Source organism: Cyprinodon tularosa, unplaced genomic scaffold, assembly GCF_016077235.1.
Source record: "Cyprinodon tularosa strain WSP-4 unplaced genomic scaffold, ASM1607723v1 ctg207, whole genome shotgun sequence".
Lineage (NCBI taxonomy): Eukaryota > Metazoa > Chordata > Actinopteri > Cyprinodontiformes > Cyprinodontidae > Cyprinodon > Cyprinodon tularosa.
Window position 1 is genome coordinate 1 of NW_024038767.1, and position 18,480 is coordinate 18,480.

General features: G+C 40.1%; 1 protein-coding gene across 1 annotated transcript in view; it reads right to left on the reverse strand.

Annotated features, from left to right (window-relative positions):
- Positions 1-10,049: 10,049 nt before the first annotated feature.
- Positions 10,050-18,480, reverse strand: part of frmd6 (FERM domain containing 6) — a 43,372-nt gene continuing 34,941 nt past the window's right edge. The window contains exons 10-14 of the mRNA XM_038285149.1: positions 17,629-17,803; positions 15,314-15,622; positions 12,901-13,032; positions 12,659-12,750; positions 10,050-11,294 (exon numbers count right to left, since the gene is read on the reverse strand). Coding sequence (XP_038141077.1) covers positions 11,004-11,294; positions 12,659-12,750; positions 12,901-13,032; positions 15,314-15,622; positions 17,629-17,803 — 999 coding nt within the window. The 3' untranslated portion in view covers positions 10,050-11,003. The remainder of the gene's footprint in view (positions 11,295-12,658; positions 12,751-12,900; positions 13,033-15,313; positions 15,623-17,628; positions 17,804-18,480) is intronic.

An 18,480-nucleotide genomic window follows, 5' to 3' on the forward strand; every position in this document is an offset into this window, starting at 1 on the left:
GAAAGGTGATGGCAACCCTCGTCATCCAGGAGCGAGCGCGATGACTCAGTCTCGCTAACCTGACCAACAGGGAGCGGGATGACATCCTGGATATGCCGATCGTTCCTGAAGGCATCTTCGGCTCTGCATTGGCCACAATGCAGCAAAGATGCGAGGCAAAGAAGAAGGACAACGAGGCCCTCAAACTTTGTCTCCTTCGCAAAGCCCCAGCGCCTTCACCTCCAGTGCAGCGCAAAACCTTTGTCTCAGCCTCCCAGCCGCCGCGTTTTAAAATACCGAGACGGCCACCACCGCTTGGTCCGCCCCCTCCGATGAGGAAGGAGCGCGGAGCCGGCTGGTAGGGAAAACCTGCCTCCCCGACCGCTGCGCCGCCGCCGCCCACAGCCGCCGCGACCTTGGTCCCACAGGCGAGGAAGAAAAAGAGAGCGGCCTGACAGCCACCAGTTCCTCAGTTGGTGCAGCCTGCCATTCCCCGTTGCGCAGGCCCACCGTTTTGGCTTGTTTGTGCGCGCTCGTAGCCACCGTTGCCCATCTCGGAGCCGGTCCGCGGGGAGAGGGACATCGCCCATGAGGTTTGCGTGGTTGCGCCCCGAGCGGAATGTCCACAAGCACAGTCAATCAAGTTCTGCAGGAGGCTGCATCCCATAGCGAGACACCTCGCTCATATTATTCTAAGAACTGGGGTTATGTTAGATAACCAAACGTTTTTCCCCATACTTCTGAACATTAAGACAAATAAGGCATAACCAAAGAGGAATATATAATATGCAGGCCTTTAATATTTATTAAAACTTTTATTTTAATAGTTTTTGCAATTTTATTTCTAATATATTCAATGTGAGGCTTCCAACTAAGTTTGTTGTCTATAATAATCCCTAAAAATGTTGACTCATAAACTCTTTCAATTTCAACTCTATTTATACATAACTCCACATCAGCGGCATAGGAAGCGGGGGGGACGGGTGGGACATGTCCCCCCAATATAAAAGCCAGGTGGATATGTCCCCCCCAAAAATTTGTACCGCAAAATATTATTTTGACATGTTTTTAACTAGCGTGCTTTTATTTTGAAGGCGCAGCATAGCGTTACGTCACTGTACTCCCCCTCCCCTCTCTGAACTGCTGTGTGTTTGAGCACTCAGAAGGGAGGGAAATATGGAGAGATATTTGTGCCATCGGTTTGAGCGCGCAGGAACCAATCCGAGCGCGCAGTGAGACAACACGCGCGCGCGCAAAACCGGTCTGGCGCGCGCTCAACTCTGAAAAACCCTCTCAACACACTGTTCTCGCGCTCAGTTTCATCTCTGCGCGTGCTCGAATCCGTCTCTGCTCGCTTGCTCTCCTGCTCTCTCTCTGCGCTCAACACCAGCTGTGCGCTCGGCTGTTTCTCCGCTCGCTCGACTCTCTGCGCTCGCAACTTCAGCAATGTATGTAAATGAACCATACCATCAGCCAATCACACCCAGCTTCTTTTCATCCAATGAAAGCATTCCTTCCTTCTTCTTCTTTTCTATCATGGCGGTTCGCAAGCAACTTCAAGGTGCATACCGCCACCTACTGTTCATGAGTGTGTAGCAACATTGTTTTACATCTATTAAATTCTATTTTTTAATTTTGCATTCTGAAGATAACTAAATAATACTTTCCTTAATCTATAAACATCCTTTATATTTCCTTTATTTCCCAATAATCCTTTAAGACTCCATTCTTGGCCTGTCATTTCAACTACTCTTCTCAATTTTTCCCTTTCAGGTTCATATGTTTTACAGTTCATTAATATGTAAGCATTCGTTCCAAATACTACATCCGGTTAGATGAAAAAAAAATAAATAAATAAATAAAAACACAATCAGGAAAATCAAACTACTCTTACAGTTATTTTGTCAACATTCCTAAGATAGTACTATAAAATATCTTGAATTATCTCAAATAAACTTCAGTAAAACAGTTATTAGATCATTGCCTCATCCATCTCTTTTACCTGCTATTGACATGGATTTAAATTTGATGTTTTAAAAGAAAAATAAGGAGGATATTTCAGGTTCCAGTATGGTTCAACAGTATATAGATAATGTTTTGGATCATATTGGCCTTACTCTTAGCTTTTGTGGCGGGTGTTTCTTCTTTTTGTTGTTTTTTATGGAGGTTGGCAAACAACAATTACCGCCACCAACTGAAAAATCCTGTTTACCAAATTATTCTTTTTAATATATATAATAAAGAATAACCCTCTTATTTAGAGTCCATCTGTAAAAGGTCTTCTAAATAATAATTGTTAAATTTCAGATCAGGTCTGCTGTCTGAATAATTGCGTTTAAATTAATATAACGGTCGCTGATCTAAAATCAGAGCAAACTAAACTTCTTAATGGAACGATTTCTTCAATCCATTGTAAGGCCAATATGATCCAAAACATTTCTCCTTTGTAGGCTGAATTCCATCACTGATTCTTTTACCCGATTTAAAAATAAATTATGAAACTAAAACAAAACACCATTCCTAATATTGGAATATTTTGAAGCATCCATAAAAAATTTAACATATCCATAATCATTTTTATCTATATACTGTTGAACCATACTGGAACCTGAAATATCCTCCTTATTTTTCTTTTAAAACATCAAATTTAAATCCATGTCAATAGCAGGTAAAAGAGATGGATGAGGCAATGATCTAATAACTGTTTTACTGAAGTTTATTTGAGATAATTCAAGATATTTTATAGTACTATCTTAGGAATGTTGACAAAATAACTGTAAGAGTAGTTTGATTTTCCTGATTGTGTTTTTATTTATTTATTTTTTTTTTTTTCATCTAACCGGATGTAGTATTTGGAACGAATGCTTACATATTAATGAACTGTAAAACATATGAACCTGAAAGGGAAAAATTGAGAAGAGTAGTTGAAATGACAGGCCAAGAATGGAGTCTTAAAGGATTATTGGGAAATAAAGGAAATATAAAGGATGTTTATAGATTAAGGAAAGCATTATTTAGTTATCTTCAGAATGCAAAATTAAAAAATAGAATTTAATAGATGTAAAACAATGTTGCTACACACTCATGAACAGTAGGTGGCGGTATGCACCTTAAAGTTGCTTGCGAACCGCCATGATAGAAAAGAAGAAGAAGGAAGGAATGCTTTCATTGGATGAAAAGAAGCTGGGTGTGATTGGCTGATGGTATGGTTCATTTACATACATTGCTGAAGTTGCGAGCGCAGAGAGTCGAGCGAGCGGAGAAACAGCCGAGCGCACAGCTGGTGTTGAGCGCAGAGAGAGAGCAGGAGAGCAAGCGAGCAGAGACGGATTCGAGCACGCGCAGAGATGAAACTGAGCGCGAGAACAGTGTGTTGAGAGGGTTTTTCAGAGTTGAGCGCGCGCCAGACCGGTTTTGCGCGCGCGCGTGTTGTCTCACTGCGCGCTCGGATTGGTTCCTGCGCGCTCAAACCGATGGCACAAATATCTCTCCATAGGGAAACAGCGACACAGAAGTCAGAAGCTTGTGAATGAGGTAAAATGGTCTGTCGGGAATGCTGCTATGAATATTGCCTATTTATAACGTCTTGTCAGTTCACTTTCATATATAGAAACTGAATCTTTTTGGTTTAGTCATCTTAGTCTTGTACGGAAGAGGATTAGGGCCACTGGAAAAAAAAAAGTTAACTGATTTTTACATTTTTTTTTTAGTTTAACATGGGTAAAAAAAGTCAGAATTCTGACTTTTTTCTTCTGACTTTTTTTCTCAGAAATCAGAAATCTGACAGATGATTAATATTTCTAATCAATTTACAGTGTTTTTATTTTTTTGCGGGGGGTAATATACAGATATATAAAAACAAGAAGGTCTAACTAAAAAATAACCAGAATATATGTTTAGAGTATAGATTGACTACTTGTGTTTACACAAGCACACAATTTAAAATTTGCTGAGCTTGCTGTGCAAGAAAATGTAAAATATACGTTTAAAGAAATATAACAGGAAGTACTGCTAAAACAATCTAAATGTTAAATAATGTAGATATTGGTTTAAAAAATTCTTCAGATTTGGAAATTTGGAAGGAATACATAATTTTGAAATTAATCAACAAATCTGGTAAAATAAAATAAAAAATAAAAGTTGCACTTTTTTACTTGAGGAATTTGTTGAATAACTTCATAATTATGAGTTTAACTAGTTGGAGGTAATGCTACACTTCTCTGCTTCCTGTCCTGCTCATAAAAGGTAAACATTATAAACCCACCATTCATTTTCTACACTATTTGGAAAACACAACACAAATGTAATATAACAAAATGTTAACATCAAGCCATAGCCGTGTCTGTTTTAGAGACTAGCTCACTTGTTTTAATGACCTTCTGCTCCTCCATTAATGAGGGGACCCCTCGGGCACGTCAAAAGTTGCCTAATTCTGTCATTTTCCACCAATGTGTCACTGGCCACCTCAAACAACTCACATCTTTGTCAATGAAGCTGAGTGCTCCCACATCTCTTCCTTCATGGTGCCTATCTACATTAAGATCCAAAATTCTGAGAAAAAAGTCAGAATTCTGAGAAAAAAAGTCTTAATTCTGAGAAAAAAAGTCAGAATTCTGAGAAAAAAAAGTAAGAATTCTGACTTTTTTCCCGTATTAAACTGAAATAAAATTTAAAAATCACTTAACTTTTTTTTTTCCAGTGGCCCTAATCCTCTTCCGTAGTCTTGGGCTGATCACTCATCCAATATTTAACTGCTTACTTTCTCTAGACGTTTGCCACGCTAGCCAAAATGTTTTTTTTATATATTTTTTTTTTATATCTCATTTCAGTACATTGCCACCACCAACTAAAAGGCTGAAACAGCAGCAGGACTTACTCAGATTTTTTAAAAAGAGAAACCTCAGTGTGAGTAACAGTCACCTAACACAACTTGTGTTGAAATTAGCCCGGTCTGGGCGTGCGTTTAACAAGGATTTTTTATTTTTTGCATGGTTTTGATTCGCCTAAATGGACAGATGTTATACCTGCCGCGCTCCTGATCGTTAGGTAACCACAGGGAGAATTAATTTTAATTCTTAGCAGCGGCGGTCGCATTGGTTGTGCAACCACTAATTAACCAACTAATTAACTTCTGCACCTTTATTTCCTCAAATAAACTGCTGGCTCCTCTTTTTAGACTATAAACAGATTAACACAACATTGACAACTCTGTAGTTTTCTCTGTTCTGTAATGCAAATTGGAATTAAAGGCGCCATTTCTACCAAAGGTCTGGACAGACTGGCGACCTGTCTAGGGTGGACCCCGCACCAGCACCTCCCGACCCCACTAAGGGACAGGGTGTACAGAAAATGGAAGGATGGATGGATTTCTACCAAAGGTTGATAATTCGTTTTTGAACCAGATGCTTCAAAGCGCCCTGTCCATAATTCTTCAACACACTGTCAGCTCCCTCTGTCAGTCAACCTATATAAATTCATTTTTGACCATTATTGCAAGTTTGACAAAATAAAACATATCAAACTTTGCACTTGTGTGGCCTACTGAATTGTTTTGATTTTCTAGTGCGTATGCAGACACTAAATATGCCAAGGGCTGAAGCCCTTGAAAGACATCTCCCTTTGCTTTATAAAAGACTCCAGTCATTTTGTTTGGTGATATGCTCACATCTTATGAACAAATGCATTATGTAAATTTTAAATGCATTATTTTTGCAAGACACATTTATAAAGGAATAAAATAGCCTTTTTTTTTTAAAGTAGCGTACTTAAGACATGTTTCTGTTGAATATTAACGAATCTCAGATTTCCGACATGTCCCCCCCAATTGTAAACATATTCCTACGCCCTTGCTCCACATCGTTATAGACCCGATTACCAGAGAATACCATAAATTTAGTTTTCCCTTCTTTTAACGGCAACTTATTATAATCAAACCATGTTTTCAACTCAGCTAACTTTTTTTCTATCGTTTTTATTATTTCAACCAAATTTTTCCAAGAAAAAAATAGATTTGTATCATCAGCAAACATTATAAACTTTCAATTACTGGATACTGCAAAAATATCATTTAAATAAAGTATAAATAATTTAGGTCCTAGGACTGAGCCTTGAGGAAGACCAAATTTTACTATGCCTGTTTGTTACTTTGTGTTATTGATTTGCATATATTGTAATCTATTACTTAGATAACTTTTTAACCACTGGTATGTAACCCCCCCATAGGCCATACAGTTCACATTTACCTAATAGTCGTGCATGATCAATGGTATCAAATGCTTTACATAAGTTTAACTAGAAGAATGATAAAAGCTTTCAAAATAAGTGTTTTAATAGAGAGCTGCAAATAGACTGGAAGTTTTCTCCATGCACTGTTTAGTACATGGAGCCGATCAGTCTGTCGATCTGCAAGGTTTTAAGGAAACACAGGTTGCTTTAGTCAATACTTGTCCTGTCACTGAGACCTTGATTACCAAATAAAAATGCTTTTGCCTAAAAAATAAAGCGTTTTTTTCCCTTTTCCCATCCTAACTTTACGGCTCGTTGAAGAGCAGTTCAACACCAGCAATGTGAGAGCTGTGTCTTGGATACATCCGTGCATGTTAATAACACGGTGCTGCTAAACATCTATCAATCACATTTTTGTCCACTAAATGTTGATATTATGCTTGGAAATAGCAACTTATGTTATTGACTGTCTGCTATGTAAAATAATCCTTTTTTTCTGATTGTATGATTGCATAATTGATCATTTTTTAATATTGACATTTTCATACGATTAATTCATCAGTTAGCAGTAATAAACCTTTCAAATATGTCACTTTCCAATTCAAATCAAAAATAAAGTATTAATCCCAAAGGAAAATGAAATGTAATAAATAATACGGTTCTTTCAGCAAGTTGTGGGTGTTGAACGTTGAAGGCACGAAGGATCTTCTGTAGTCTTCTTTATGAAATCCAGTGTTCATGTCTGTGTAATAAATACCAAGGTATAACTTGGAATAATTTTCATCTTAGTTATTGCAAATAAATCACAAGTTTAATTGCTTCCTAATTGATTTGGATGAACCTGGAAATCAACAGTGTAACAATGCAAATAACAGACGACAGGAGCAACCCGGTAGGATAAATGTACCTGTTTATTGGATGAGAGGAACATTAGTACCAAAAAGGCACAGAGCAGATTTATTATAACAAACATTTTGACCAATAGGGTGACAAAACAAAAAACAAACTCCTTTTCCTGCAGAAAGATCCTTTCACAGAAAGGATTAAGGGTCAAAAAGACTCTTACAAAGCGTAAGTAGGACCGTTTACTAAAGCCAGAGAAGTAAATCGTGAAGAGATTCTGGCAGGGCTACGCCTGCATGGCTGTGTACCTAAACATTTGCATTTGATCCTGAGTGCTGATTCAAAAAATGACACCTTCTGTTCATGAATAACTGTTCTAAAAAAGGACAAGATATAAAAAGCTCCTTTTTATTTAATAGCATTATCCATTATTCAAATGAGTATCTAATTAAAGATGTTGTAACATTTACAAATGACCAAATAAGCTGTAGAGAAGCTTAGTCATTTGTTGCTGACATTTAAAGCACATGGATAATAAATGTCAGTCGACCAAAATGAAAAAAAAAAGTTAATTAACAATAAAACTGATCTGTGTGTAAAGACAGTTTCAGACGTTTGTAAGATAAAAGTGTTTGTTAGCATATCTAAGCAGAGGCTGAAAACATGGCGAAACATCTGGAAAGAGGAAAATTATCAGTTTCAGCATATTCACTAAGTTGTATTTAAAGATTATAAAGGCTGTTAAAGATAAGATGTGCAGACAGATGAAACCAAGAGAGGAGAAATGTGTGATTTAAGCCTTTTGAACTGACCAGTCAGTTCCTGAGCATAAAGTGGAATCGCTGAGCGGAGCTTGTCTCTATAACACTTGAAAAGGTTGAACAACGTTGTCAAGGTCTGTTTAGGGTTAAAAAAAACAACAGAAAAGTGTGTTTTGGTGATCAGTTGTGGAATTATCCATTATTGGTGTGAATATAAGAAAAAAGAGAAGAGGTGTTTTAAAAGACATGATAGAAAGGTGCAACCTGTGCTTACTGACTGGGTAACCCTTTCCTGTCTGAGCTTTATGGTCGACTGAAAGGTGAGGCAGGCCTGGGCACGGATCAGCTGGACGTATGCCAAAGTTAGTAAGGAACCGACTAAAATGTTCTTTTACGCCGTTCCTACGCTTAAACGCCTTTTATTGCAATGCCAAACAAAACCCCAAAAAGGAAATTATTCTCTGTATGACATAATTAACCAACTGCTGCCCCTCCCCTACCTATTGCTGTGAGTCGTTGGTCTGCTGGCTGGATGAAAGCATCTTTGACTTCCTTCCAAGAAAGCTAACTTTAGCAGAGTTGAAATAATCTTGTCACAAACAAAAAAACTTGCAGGCCACACCCGACACCTTATAAGACTTCTTTTTTAAAGTGTGGTTATCAAATGAAAAGCAGGATCTCTGTTACTATGGATCCAACGACAATCAGTCTATCTATCCAGCCCATTTAAGCCTCTTTGTTATTCTCAATAAAGCAGAGCGATTTAAAAAAAGCTTGGATATTTTTTACAACAAAAACCTATCCTGGGTGTTGCTCTATCTATTTCCTTATAAGAAAGAACTTTCTTTCAGTACGGTTTTGATTAAAGCTGATCATATCTTTTAACAGAAGATAACTATCATTCTCTTCTTAAACTTTATATGGTGTTTTCTTTTTGTATTCTCTTATTTTATCAACAGGAAGTATTCCAAAGAATGAGTCAGTTCCTCCACTGCTGTTAGCTTTTAGCCTCGAGTTTAGCAACCAAAATGGCTGTTGTCATTATAGACTCTCATAAAAATGCTTGTTAAAAATGATAAACAATTTAAATGTTTTATATTCAATTAACGCAGAAGCACCCATAGCCTTTCACTACTTATATTTGTGAAAATGAGACATATTCTTATCAAGTTTTTGTGGCTAATAAAAGTCGGAATAGAAATAAATGACAAATATCTTGAACCTGTCTGAATAGATGCACAACAGTTAGTTATGTGAGCTCTGGTTTGTGATGATTGGTCACTTTTCTAATGGGATTTTAGGAAGAGAATCAGATGATTAACAAACAGGATGTGGAGGTAGGAAGCTGTGCGTCAGCAATGATAAAACTTATTGGTAAAACATCTATAGAGAACAGAACCAAGTGTGCCTTTTGTCTAAGCAACTGATATAAAAGGAAAAAATAGCTTGAAGGTCCCATATCATGTTTCTCACAGGAATCTTAACTGGTGATGCTCAGTTTCCTACCTCGTTCTCCAGAGTAAACCTTCATCACCTTCTCTGCTCAAAAAGCAACCAGTGGCTTAAAGCCTCATAAAGTACAGTTTACATAAACTGCTTCATTACTTTTCAGGCTGGAAATCCGTTTTGGGATTCAGTCTCCTGCACTAAAACTGAGTTTGAATCTCTGGTTTGGACGAATATAAAAGCAAGAGTTACCTGCTGCAGCTAAGATGCTAACAGAAGCTCATTTCATTTTAGATCTGATCATCAAAATAGCAATAAATACAGGCTTTAAATGTTAACCTTACCGTGAGAAACTCACATGACCTGCATCCTGACACAACTTACTGGAGGTGTTTCAGTCTTCTATTTCTAATAAATCACTTTTTGTAGACTTTTATAAGAGTCAAATTACATTTTATGGCAGGAAAAACGTTTGAAAAGGATGAAAAATGTTAAATTAAAGCCTAAACTGTGGCACCGTTTTGTTTGTTCATTTAATCTGTAACAGTGCTCCAGGTTTACCTGCACCACCTGCAGAGGATCAACATGTCAACTGTAAAAACAAAACCTCAGGTTGTCTGGACTCTGACTGGGAGATTCAAAAGATAAAACCAGATAAAACCAGATAAAACCAGTGCCTCTGGTTAGAATAACTCCTCATCTTTTAACACTGCCACTGACATTTGTTCATAATACTGAAAGACAGCCGCTCGCAGCAGAATATCTAAACAAATACAATATTTTTTCATATAAAAATACATCTAAAGAAAACGTTGCTGTCTGGTTGGAGGATGGAACAGAAAAACATTGCAACAGATTTTAAAAAGAATCCTTGCTGAGACAAGGCTAGAAGGAAGACGTGAAGCATTGACATGCATGGTTTGTTTTTTTTGTCTTTTGGCTGACAGCTTCACTTTGACTCCCGATTATACAGAATCTTTTTTTGGCCACAGACTCGGCTCATGTAGGGACACGTAGGAGCTTAGGCTCATTCCTGTGGCCAAATTTCCCAGGACAGATAAAGCAATCCTGTGAGGTCGTCACATGGTGTGAAAAAGCTTAAGAGCCAGCTTGGTTTGCTGCCATAAATGTACGTAAAAGACCTAAATGTTGGGAGTTACGTAAGGTGAGGGGGTGTGATTGTCAAGGCGAGGGTTTGACGCCTGCATAGTGTTAGAAAGGCACAGCGGCGATGTGTTCACATCGGTTTACTTCCTGTGATGTGAGTGTTCCAGGAGGGGAGAGAGAGATGATCGCAGCTCTATCTCGCAATGCAGGAGGTATGGAGGACGTAAAAACTGCCATGCTAGCCTGTTCAGATGGCGTTTATTTATTATTTCTCCACAGAGTCTTTTTGTTGTTTTTTTTTTGTACTGCCAGTCTTTGTCTGACTTTATAAAGCTGCTGAAAACTGAAATAAAAAAGATGGCAGGATCCCTTTTATGACCGTGGGGAAGTTTGGGCCAAATCTGAAGAAGCTCACTCCAGCACCTCTGGTCTTTATCAAAATGTCACATTTCAGTCAGAATCCTCCTCACCTGCCGCTCATTGTCAGGTAGTGGGTGAGGTCATCCCTTCTTATGTCCAGTTCCCTAGAAGGGTGACTGTTACAGACCACCTCTGAAACTCTTCTCTCCCTCCTCGCTCCATTAAGGGTCTCTACGTTTTCCACAATCGACCCGGAGGAGCAAACGTCTCTGTCTGCCTCCGTCACACCACAAACTCTGGCAGCTCGTCGTTGGTCAGGTCCAGGGAGAAGTACTTGTTCGTCCTCTTGATGGGGAAGGGTTGCTGTTCGCCGAGCCCGCCGCCGCGCTGATCGGACAGGCCCTGGTGCCCCTCGCTGTCGCTCAGCTCCTGAGTGCAGCCAAAAGTGTAGCTGTGGGCGGTGTCCTGACAGAGTTCAGCCCACTGCTGGCAGTCCTTCTGGTAGAGCCGGACATCGTCTAATGATTGGCTGTGGCGGTCTGTGGAGGACTGGGCCTTCCGGCTTGTAGCTGTCTGTAAATATGACAGATAAAGATAAACTACCAAAAAATGTAAATAAAGTCTGTTTTGGTCGGCATGTAGCAGAGCCGACTGTTTCTGTTCTGCTTTACCACAAGGGGGCTCCTTCGATTTAAAACATTTAGGAAGAAAATATACAAGAAGAAAAATCAGGAAGGTAACAAGGGAGGGAGGGAGGGAGGGAGGGAGGGAGGGAGGGAGGGAGGGAGGGAGGGAGGGAGGGAGGGAGGGAGGGAGGTTACCTATTACCCCATTTCCACTACCCTTGAAAAACCGATCCATGCAGAGACCGGTCCGAGCTCGGATCAGTTAACCAGGCCGAGCTCGGTTCTGATGACCGTTTACACGTCACGCTATCTCGGTTCCTCGACTCCTCGCCTCCTAGTGACGATCTGCGGTATTACTGCCAGCATTGAAGGAGGAAATCCAGCAGTTGGTGGCGGTTATGCACTAAGAGTTGTTTGCGGCCTCAGTCTCGGCGTCATTCCAGGTCGCGCCACGATCTTTTGAAGCCATTATTTAAAATGATGCGTGGAGAAGATTTTGATTGTTGTTTATAGTTGTTGTTCTTCTTCTGTTTTGTGTTGGTTGATAAGCAACACCAACTACTGGAATGGAGTGTGAATCGCGATGTGCAGCCAGACGGACATGACGCGTTCTGCTCATGCGCTCTTGTTATCAGAGAACCGATCCAGGGAAAAACCGAACCGAGCCCACCTCTGGAACTGGTCTGCAGTTAGCTCGGTCCGGTTGTGTCTAGCTCGGTTCAGTTCAGTTTGCTTTCCATTTACACACCATTAGTTATCTCAGTTACTGAGCTCGGCACAGTTTTTCAAGGCTAGTGTAAATGGGGTATATGTAATACCACCAGATCAGTCTGATCATCAGATTAATGTCACAGAAACTCGCATGCAGTCCAACTATCATCAATCAGCTCTGGAATAGTACTGAATGTTTGTGATGCAACACTATGATGCCTTTGAAGGATGGGTGGAGTTACTAGCTACTCCTTTAAGAATATAGTAGATAATTTCTTGTAATAGCGATGGAGGATTTATTTGTAATTAGATTCATTTCAAGTATTATATACTAATTTATATGTTATAAACTAATAACAGGTTATAGTGTCTGAACCAGAGGCATAGCCAGCTGTGCTTCCCTGCTGTGTGTTTTCTATTTTAATGCAAAATTACATCATATCCATGCTATGTCATCAACATTAAACTTATTCTATGCAGATAATTGATGTAGCCTAAATCTGCCATACCAGAACCAACTGTGTCCATCATGATGCACTGAATGACTGGTACATAGAAACATTGGACTGGGAGCATATCGTTAGAGTAGGTTGGAGTTACCTGTGGCAGCGACTCAATGCTCTGTCCTCTCATCTTGACAACAGTTTCTGAGGAGCTGGAAGTGGACGAACTAATGTCTTTTACTATCAGACCTTGAAAGGAAGCAGAAAACAATATTTTCAGAGTAAATCATCTTGAGCTGGAAACAAAACACAAATTTCCTTTCCTGCAGAAAAGTTGTTGCTTTTATAATTAGTCTGGTGGTTGTATAGGCTGTAGAGGCTGAGTAGGGAAGGCTGTACCTGAATATCCATTGGTCTGATCTGGTGACATGGTCAGCATGTCCTCTGTGATGTGGATGCATAGTTCCTGATCCAAAGCCATCTCGTGAAGCTCCTCGTAGTCTTTGGGGTCATCTACCAGCATCTCAATCTCTGTAGAAGAAGAACAGAATCGCTAAAAGAATATGCTAAGATCCCCACCGCAAAACCTCAGGCTTAGATTTCTATTTTATAATGTCATGATCTTGGCGCTGATGGTTTGGTTTTTTCCTTTGCTCCTTGCTCAGCTGTCTAATTGGTTCTGTGGCTGATTATCGCCGATCATTTCCACCTGGTTCCTCTACTATTTAGGTTGTGTGTTTGCCTCCCATCAGTGCCAAGTTATTTGTGTGTTTTTGTGAGACGTTCCCTAGCAATCTGTAGTCTGTCTGTTTTCCTGATTTTGACCAGTTTCTGCCCTGAGGATCTCGAGTTTCTCCTTGCCCCTGTCTGCTCTGTTTGTCTGATCTGATCTTGGATTCTACCGGCTTCTGTAACTGGAGCTGTCTCCTGACTTCGGCCTTGGATTTCCCTTCTGGACTCTGTTGCTGCTCGGCGTCGGCTGGCGCCCGCTCTGCTCGCTCTCTAGGAACTCTGGGGCCGTCGCCCGCCGCTACTGTGGTCAAACCTCCCTCCTGGATTCTGCTGTGTTCTCCACGAATGGACTGATCTGTGAATGAGGTCAGTGACTTTGCTCCAAGTCGTATTTTGCTCCTCATCCAGTCACTGACCTGTATTCTCCCATCCCTGCAGAGATCCGCCCCGCAGCAGATGAGCAGCCCCGCGCTCCTGTTTGTTAATTAACGCTTTGAACTTTCCCACTGCCTGTCTCGCCTTGAATTCTGGGTCCAACATTCTGAGATCATTACATATACAGCATTATGTTAAATACTGTACCCCACACCAAAGAAAAGCAAAACAATAATGAAAAAACTAAAGACCATCATAAGAAATGAAAAGTATATTCATAAATAAGTGAATAGAGTTAAATGTTGAATATGACCCAATTATCAGTCAGTCATTACTGGTCCCATGAGTAAAACTGGGTGCATATTAACAACACTTTTCATTGCTGTTTTTTTAAACGCTGGTTGGTTTTTGCGTGACAGTGATGGCGATGCAGCCCAGGGTTCAACCATAGCAGCGGAGAAAAAATAGCAGTGTGATGACTTTTTCTGGTGTTAAATCAGAAGGAAAATCTATTTATAATCATTGGATATGGGAAACTGACATCAGCCCAAATGTTCCTTTTGGTGCCTCCCCAGCTGCAAGTAAAACAGCATAAAAGAAAAAAAAAACATTCAGTGAAACCTCTTTCTTCAGCTGACATGACAACATTTCTATTGGTTTGTTTCCTGTCTAGCCATATTTACAGCTTCACGCAGACATTTTTGATTTATGCTCAGTATTGAAGCATGGTCTGCGCTATCCCCTGTGGGTCTAGGCGGTGAGAAAGCGGGGGCGAGTTTGTCCGACCACGGAGGAACATGACGGGTAAAAATAGCGGGGATCCAGGTGGAAAAAGGGTCCCAGCATCCTCGCGCACGTCGCTGTATTAGCTTGTCCAACTTCACGAGTCGTTTTCCGCAATTCGGTCATAAAAACAAAACAAGCCGTCCTCCTGTATGCGGTATGGAAGCGTATTGCATTCACCAAAGAAAAAAAAATAATTACCAGATCAGTATCTCATAATTGCGAGATCTTTTCTCAGAATTACGAGAAAAGATCTCGTAATTATGAGATACCCACTCATTGTTCACGTTTCAATGACTGTCCTTCCTGATCTCTGTTAAATATTACATTTTATCTCATAACTATGACATCTTATCTCATAATTATGAGATTAGATCTCAAATTATTGATATCAGGATCTCGTAATTACGAGATAATATCTCGTAATTATGAGAAAAGATCTTGTAATTACGAGATACTGATCTTGTAATTATGAAATAAGCTGTTAGATTGTTTTTTTCTTTGGTGAATGCAATACGCTTCCGTAATGCGGCACTGTCTGCGATCAGCTACAATTTGGGAGAGTTGCAGCGGAGTGTCTGTGGAGGGGGCTGGGAGCTAATTTCGAAGTATAAATCAGCCTTGTCTGTCATCAAGACCATAAATTAACAGCTGTGCCATCAGGAAACGGCAATGAAAGGTTTATCTTTGCTCTGTTTAGCTGTTAATAAGCTTCTGATGGTGTTTTAAGGAAGAAGGACCACAGAATAAGTAGAGCTGGACCTAAAATCTAAACTCACTAACTGTACTCCGATATGAGGAACGCTGACAATGACCGATTCATAACTTTTCTGAGAGCAATAAATATGCTCCTTTTCACTTTTCTGATTTGTTTTTATGTATCCTGTATAAAAACGACTCCTTACTTGATCCACAGTCTTACCTTCATCATCCAGGATGCGCTCTTTGCCGCTGCTTTCAATGCCGGAGGTGTGGGAGCTTCCATGGCTGGTGGTTGATGAGCTGCAGGTCCGTAGGGGTCTGTGAGGAGCCTGGCCGGGGGCCCTGAAGCTATCTGTTTCAATGCCGGATGTGTGTGAGCTTCCGTGGCTGGTTGTGGAGTGGCGTGACAGACGATTGTGGTGGGACATGCTGCCCGCACTGCTGCCGCTGGCTCTGGATCGCTTGTCCAGCTGCTCCATGTCCAGCTCCAAAGCATCGCTGATGTACGACTCCCGGTACTGCTTCTTCTCTGAACAAGTATCAACACAGACATTTTTAAGATATTTCTCTGGGATAAGATAGCTTAAGAAAAGAGGAATCAAACTGATCAAAATAACTGGTAGTGCATAATCTTCATGCATAACAGGACCAAAGATGCAGTGCTTTGTAAATATGTTTGCTACCATTAAAAGTTTCAAACTTTCTAACAGTACTATTACTATAATTTCAGCCACTTAAATAGAAGGCAAAATCCCTGCATTATATAAAAGTATTACATTATTATTACTATTTTAAAGTCTGTGTATCTTAAAAATGTTTCTGATAACATTAGATTAAAAAATGTGAGGTTCGTTTAACAAAATGTTCAGGCTCCAGAGATGTTTATTGCTGGCACTCAGTAACTGATTGGGCTCCTTTTGCATCAGTTGATGCATCAGTGCGTCATGGAGGTGATCAGCCTGAGGTTCTGCTGAGGCCTTAATCAATCCTGCTCCAAGTCATCTGCATTGTACATTCAGGTGTTTCTCTTCCCTTGACTCCATAGATTCAGTCAGTCATTTTGCTGGCCATTTAAACGCAGCAGCACGCAGGTCACTGAACCAGCTTCTGACGTTTTTGGAAAACTGACCAGCTCATAATAAATGAAATCAGCATCTCCAGGAAACCTGAAGCTTGAAGAGCTCTAATCTTTACTGTTTTCTTTAGCAATTTTACTTTACTGGAAAATGCCTACGAGTGTCGCAAAACTGTCGCACTCTTCCTCCAGACTTTGGGGACCTAATTTTCCAAAGTAAATGCTAATCTAATATAACTTTGGACCATTAGGCAACATTTTAGCTCATGAGTGACTCAGTCCACTCCATTCTTGAACCATTATTACTCCACAATCCTAAAAGGCTGCTTTTATCTCTGTTGGTTCTCCGACCAAACATTTTCCCTCCACTTAATTTTCCATAAACATGCTTGGACGCCGCCCCTTTGCCCAACCAGCATGGTTTCCCCTCCTTATGGATGCTGTCATCTGGCAACTCAACGTTCTTCTCCATAACTGTGATGCCTACTGAGCCACACAGAGAACTCATTTAGGGGCTTATAAAACATTTGCAGGTGTTTTTAGTTAATCAGCAAATCACTTTCTAAAATAGGTTGTAAAAAACTGTTCGTTTATTTGTGATATTCAGATATATTTTTTAGATATACCTGCATATTTCACCCCATTTTGTATATTATAAATCAAATCCAAACTTTTATTTTTTTTCAACTAATTGATTAATAACTGGATAACCAAAGGTTACCTGAGTGTAGCTGGCCCCCCCACCTTCTTCAAATCAGATGAAATGGGTGTCAATTAACTCAGCTCTGTTTGTGCAGCAAACATTGTCGTTTGTGCTGCTTTGGATTTGAAGATATTAATGAAAATGTAAAGGTCAAAAGGTCAACCAGCCCCACCTCCTTATTCAAATTAGACAAAATTAGTGTCAAACATTTGTGCAGCAAAAATTTACATTTGTGCCGCTTTCGTTTTAAAGATATAAAGAAATTTTTCTAGAGGTCATCAAAGGTCAACCAGCCCCCCCTACCTTATTTAAATCAGACGAAATAGGTGTCAATTAACTCAGGTCTGGTTGACCTTTGATGACCTCTAGAAACATCTCTTTATATCTTTAAAACGATAGCGGCACAAATGAAAAATTTTGCTGCACAAACGTTTGACACCAATTTTGTCTGATTTGAAGAAGGTGGAAAATTCACTCAGGTCCAAAGGTTCCTTAAAGAAGACTTTTTACAAAATCAAACCAGGTGAAAATAAAACTTTTTTTTTAACATTTAGGTATAATTACTGCTCTAAGTGGGTCGCTCTGTCACCTTAAGGCCTGTTTTACAATCGCTATAATCCACTTAACGATTAATCGATTACTAAATTAGTTGACAATTATTTCAACCATTGATTAATCCGATTAATTGTTTCAGCCCTATTGTGAATGCTTCTGCTTAGCACTGTATTCCAAATGAACAACAAGGGAGTGAAATGACCTTCGTTTTCCTCCAGCCGGCGGACTTGCTTGAGAACCGGCTGCAGGTTCATGTAGAGCCGGTGGCTGTTGCTGAGCAGCTGCAGGAGGTGGCGAGAGCGCGTGGGACAGCCTGTGTAGTAGATTAGTTTACGAGCGGAGGGCAGACCGTCGGGAAGGATTTCAAACTTTTTTCCCTGAAAGCATACAAAAGAAAGGGGGGGGGGGGGGGGGGAATGGGTAAATAAGCAGAAAATGACGGTGGAATGCAGGAGTGAGTTTATGGATCTGTTCTGTATTTTCCTCATGCAGAAGCAGCATTTTTCTACATTTTTGATGGTTTTCCAAGGAGAGGACTTGCTGGCTGGTTACATGGAAAATAAGTTTTTGCTTTCTCCCGTGCTTTTTAGCTTTTACTGCGCCAGAGAACATCTGTATGTGGGACTGTTCTCTGTTTGCACCTCTAAACTTCTCACTTGGGGTTTGCATTTTTACAGGCGAAGGTTAAAAACCTGATTGCCGACCACAGAGCTAAGCTAAGCTTTCCTTATCCTCGCCTTTTTTTAAAGGATGCAGCTAAATTTCAAGCACACCGCAAGCATCCAGTTTTGTATTTTAAGGAAATCAGATTTTTTACAGCCCCAGCTTGTTAACACTCCACATAGAAACGTATCAGCATTGAACCTGTGGCTATTCCAGAAGCTAATTGTGAGCCTGCTTCATCCGTAACAGAACCAGTTCCTATGTGCTTCTTACTGAAACATCCAGCTGTGTCTGCAGTACCGCTGGCAGCGAAACTATTGGGATCCTCAGGCTTGCCCACCAGAGGGCGCCGAGGATCCTCTTCTGCTCTCTTTGTTTTTCCCTTAGGTTT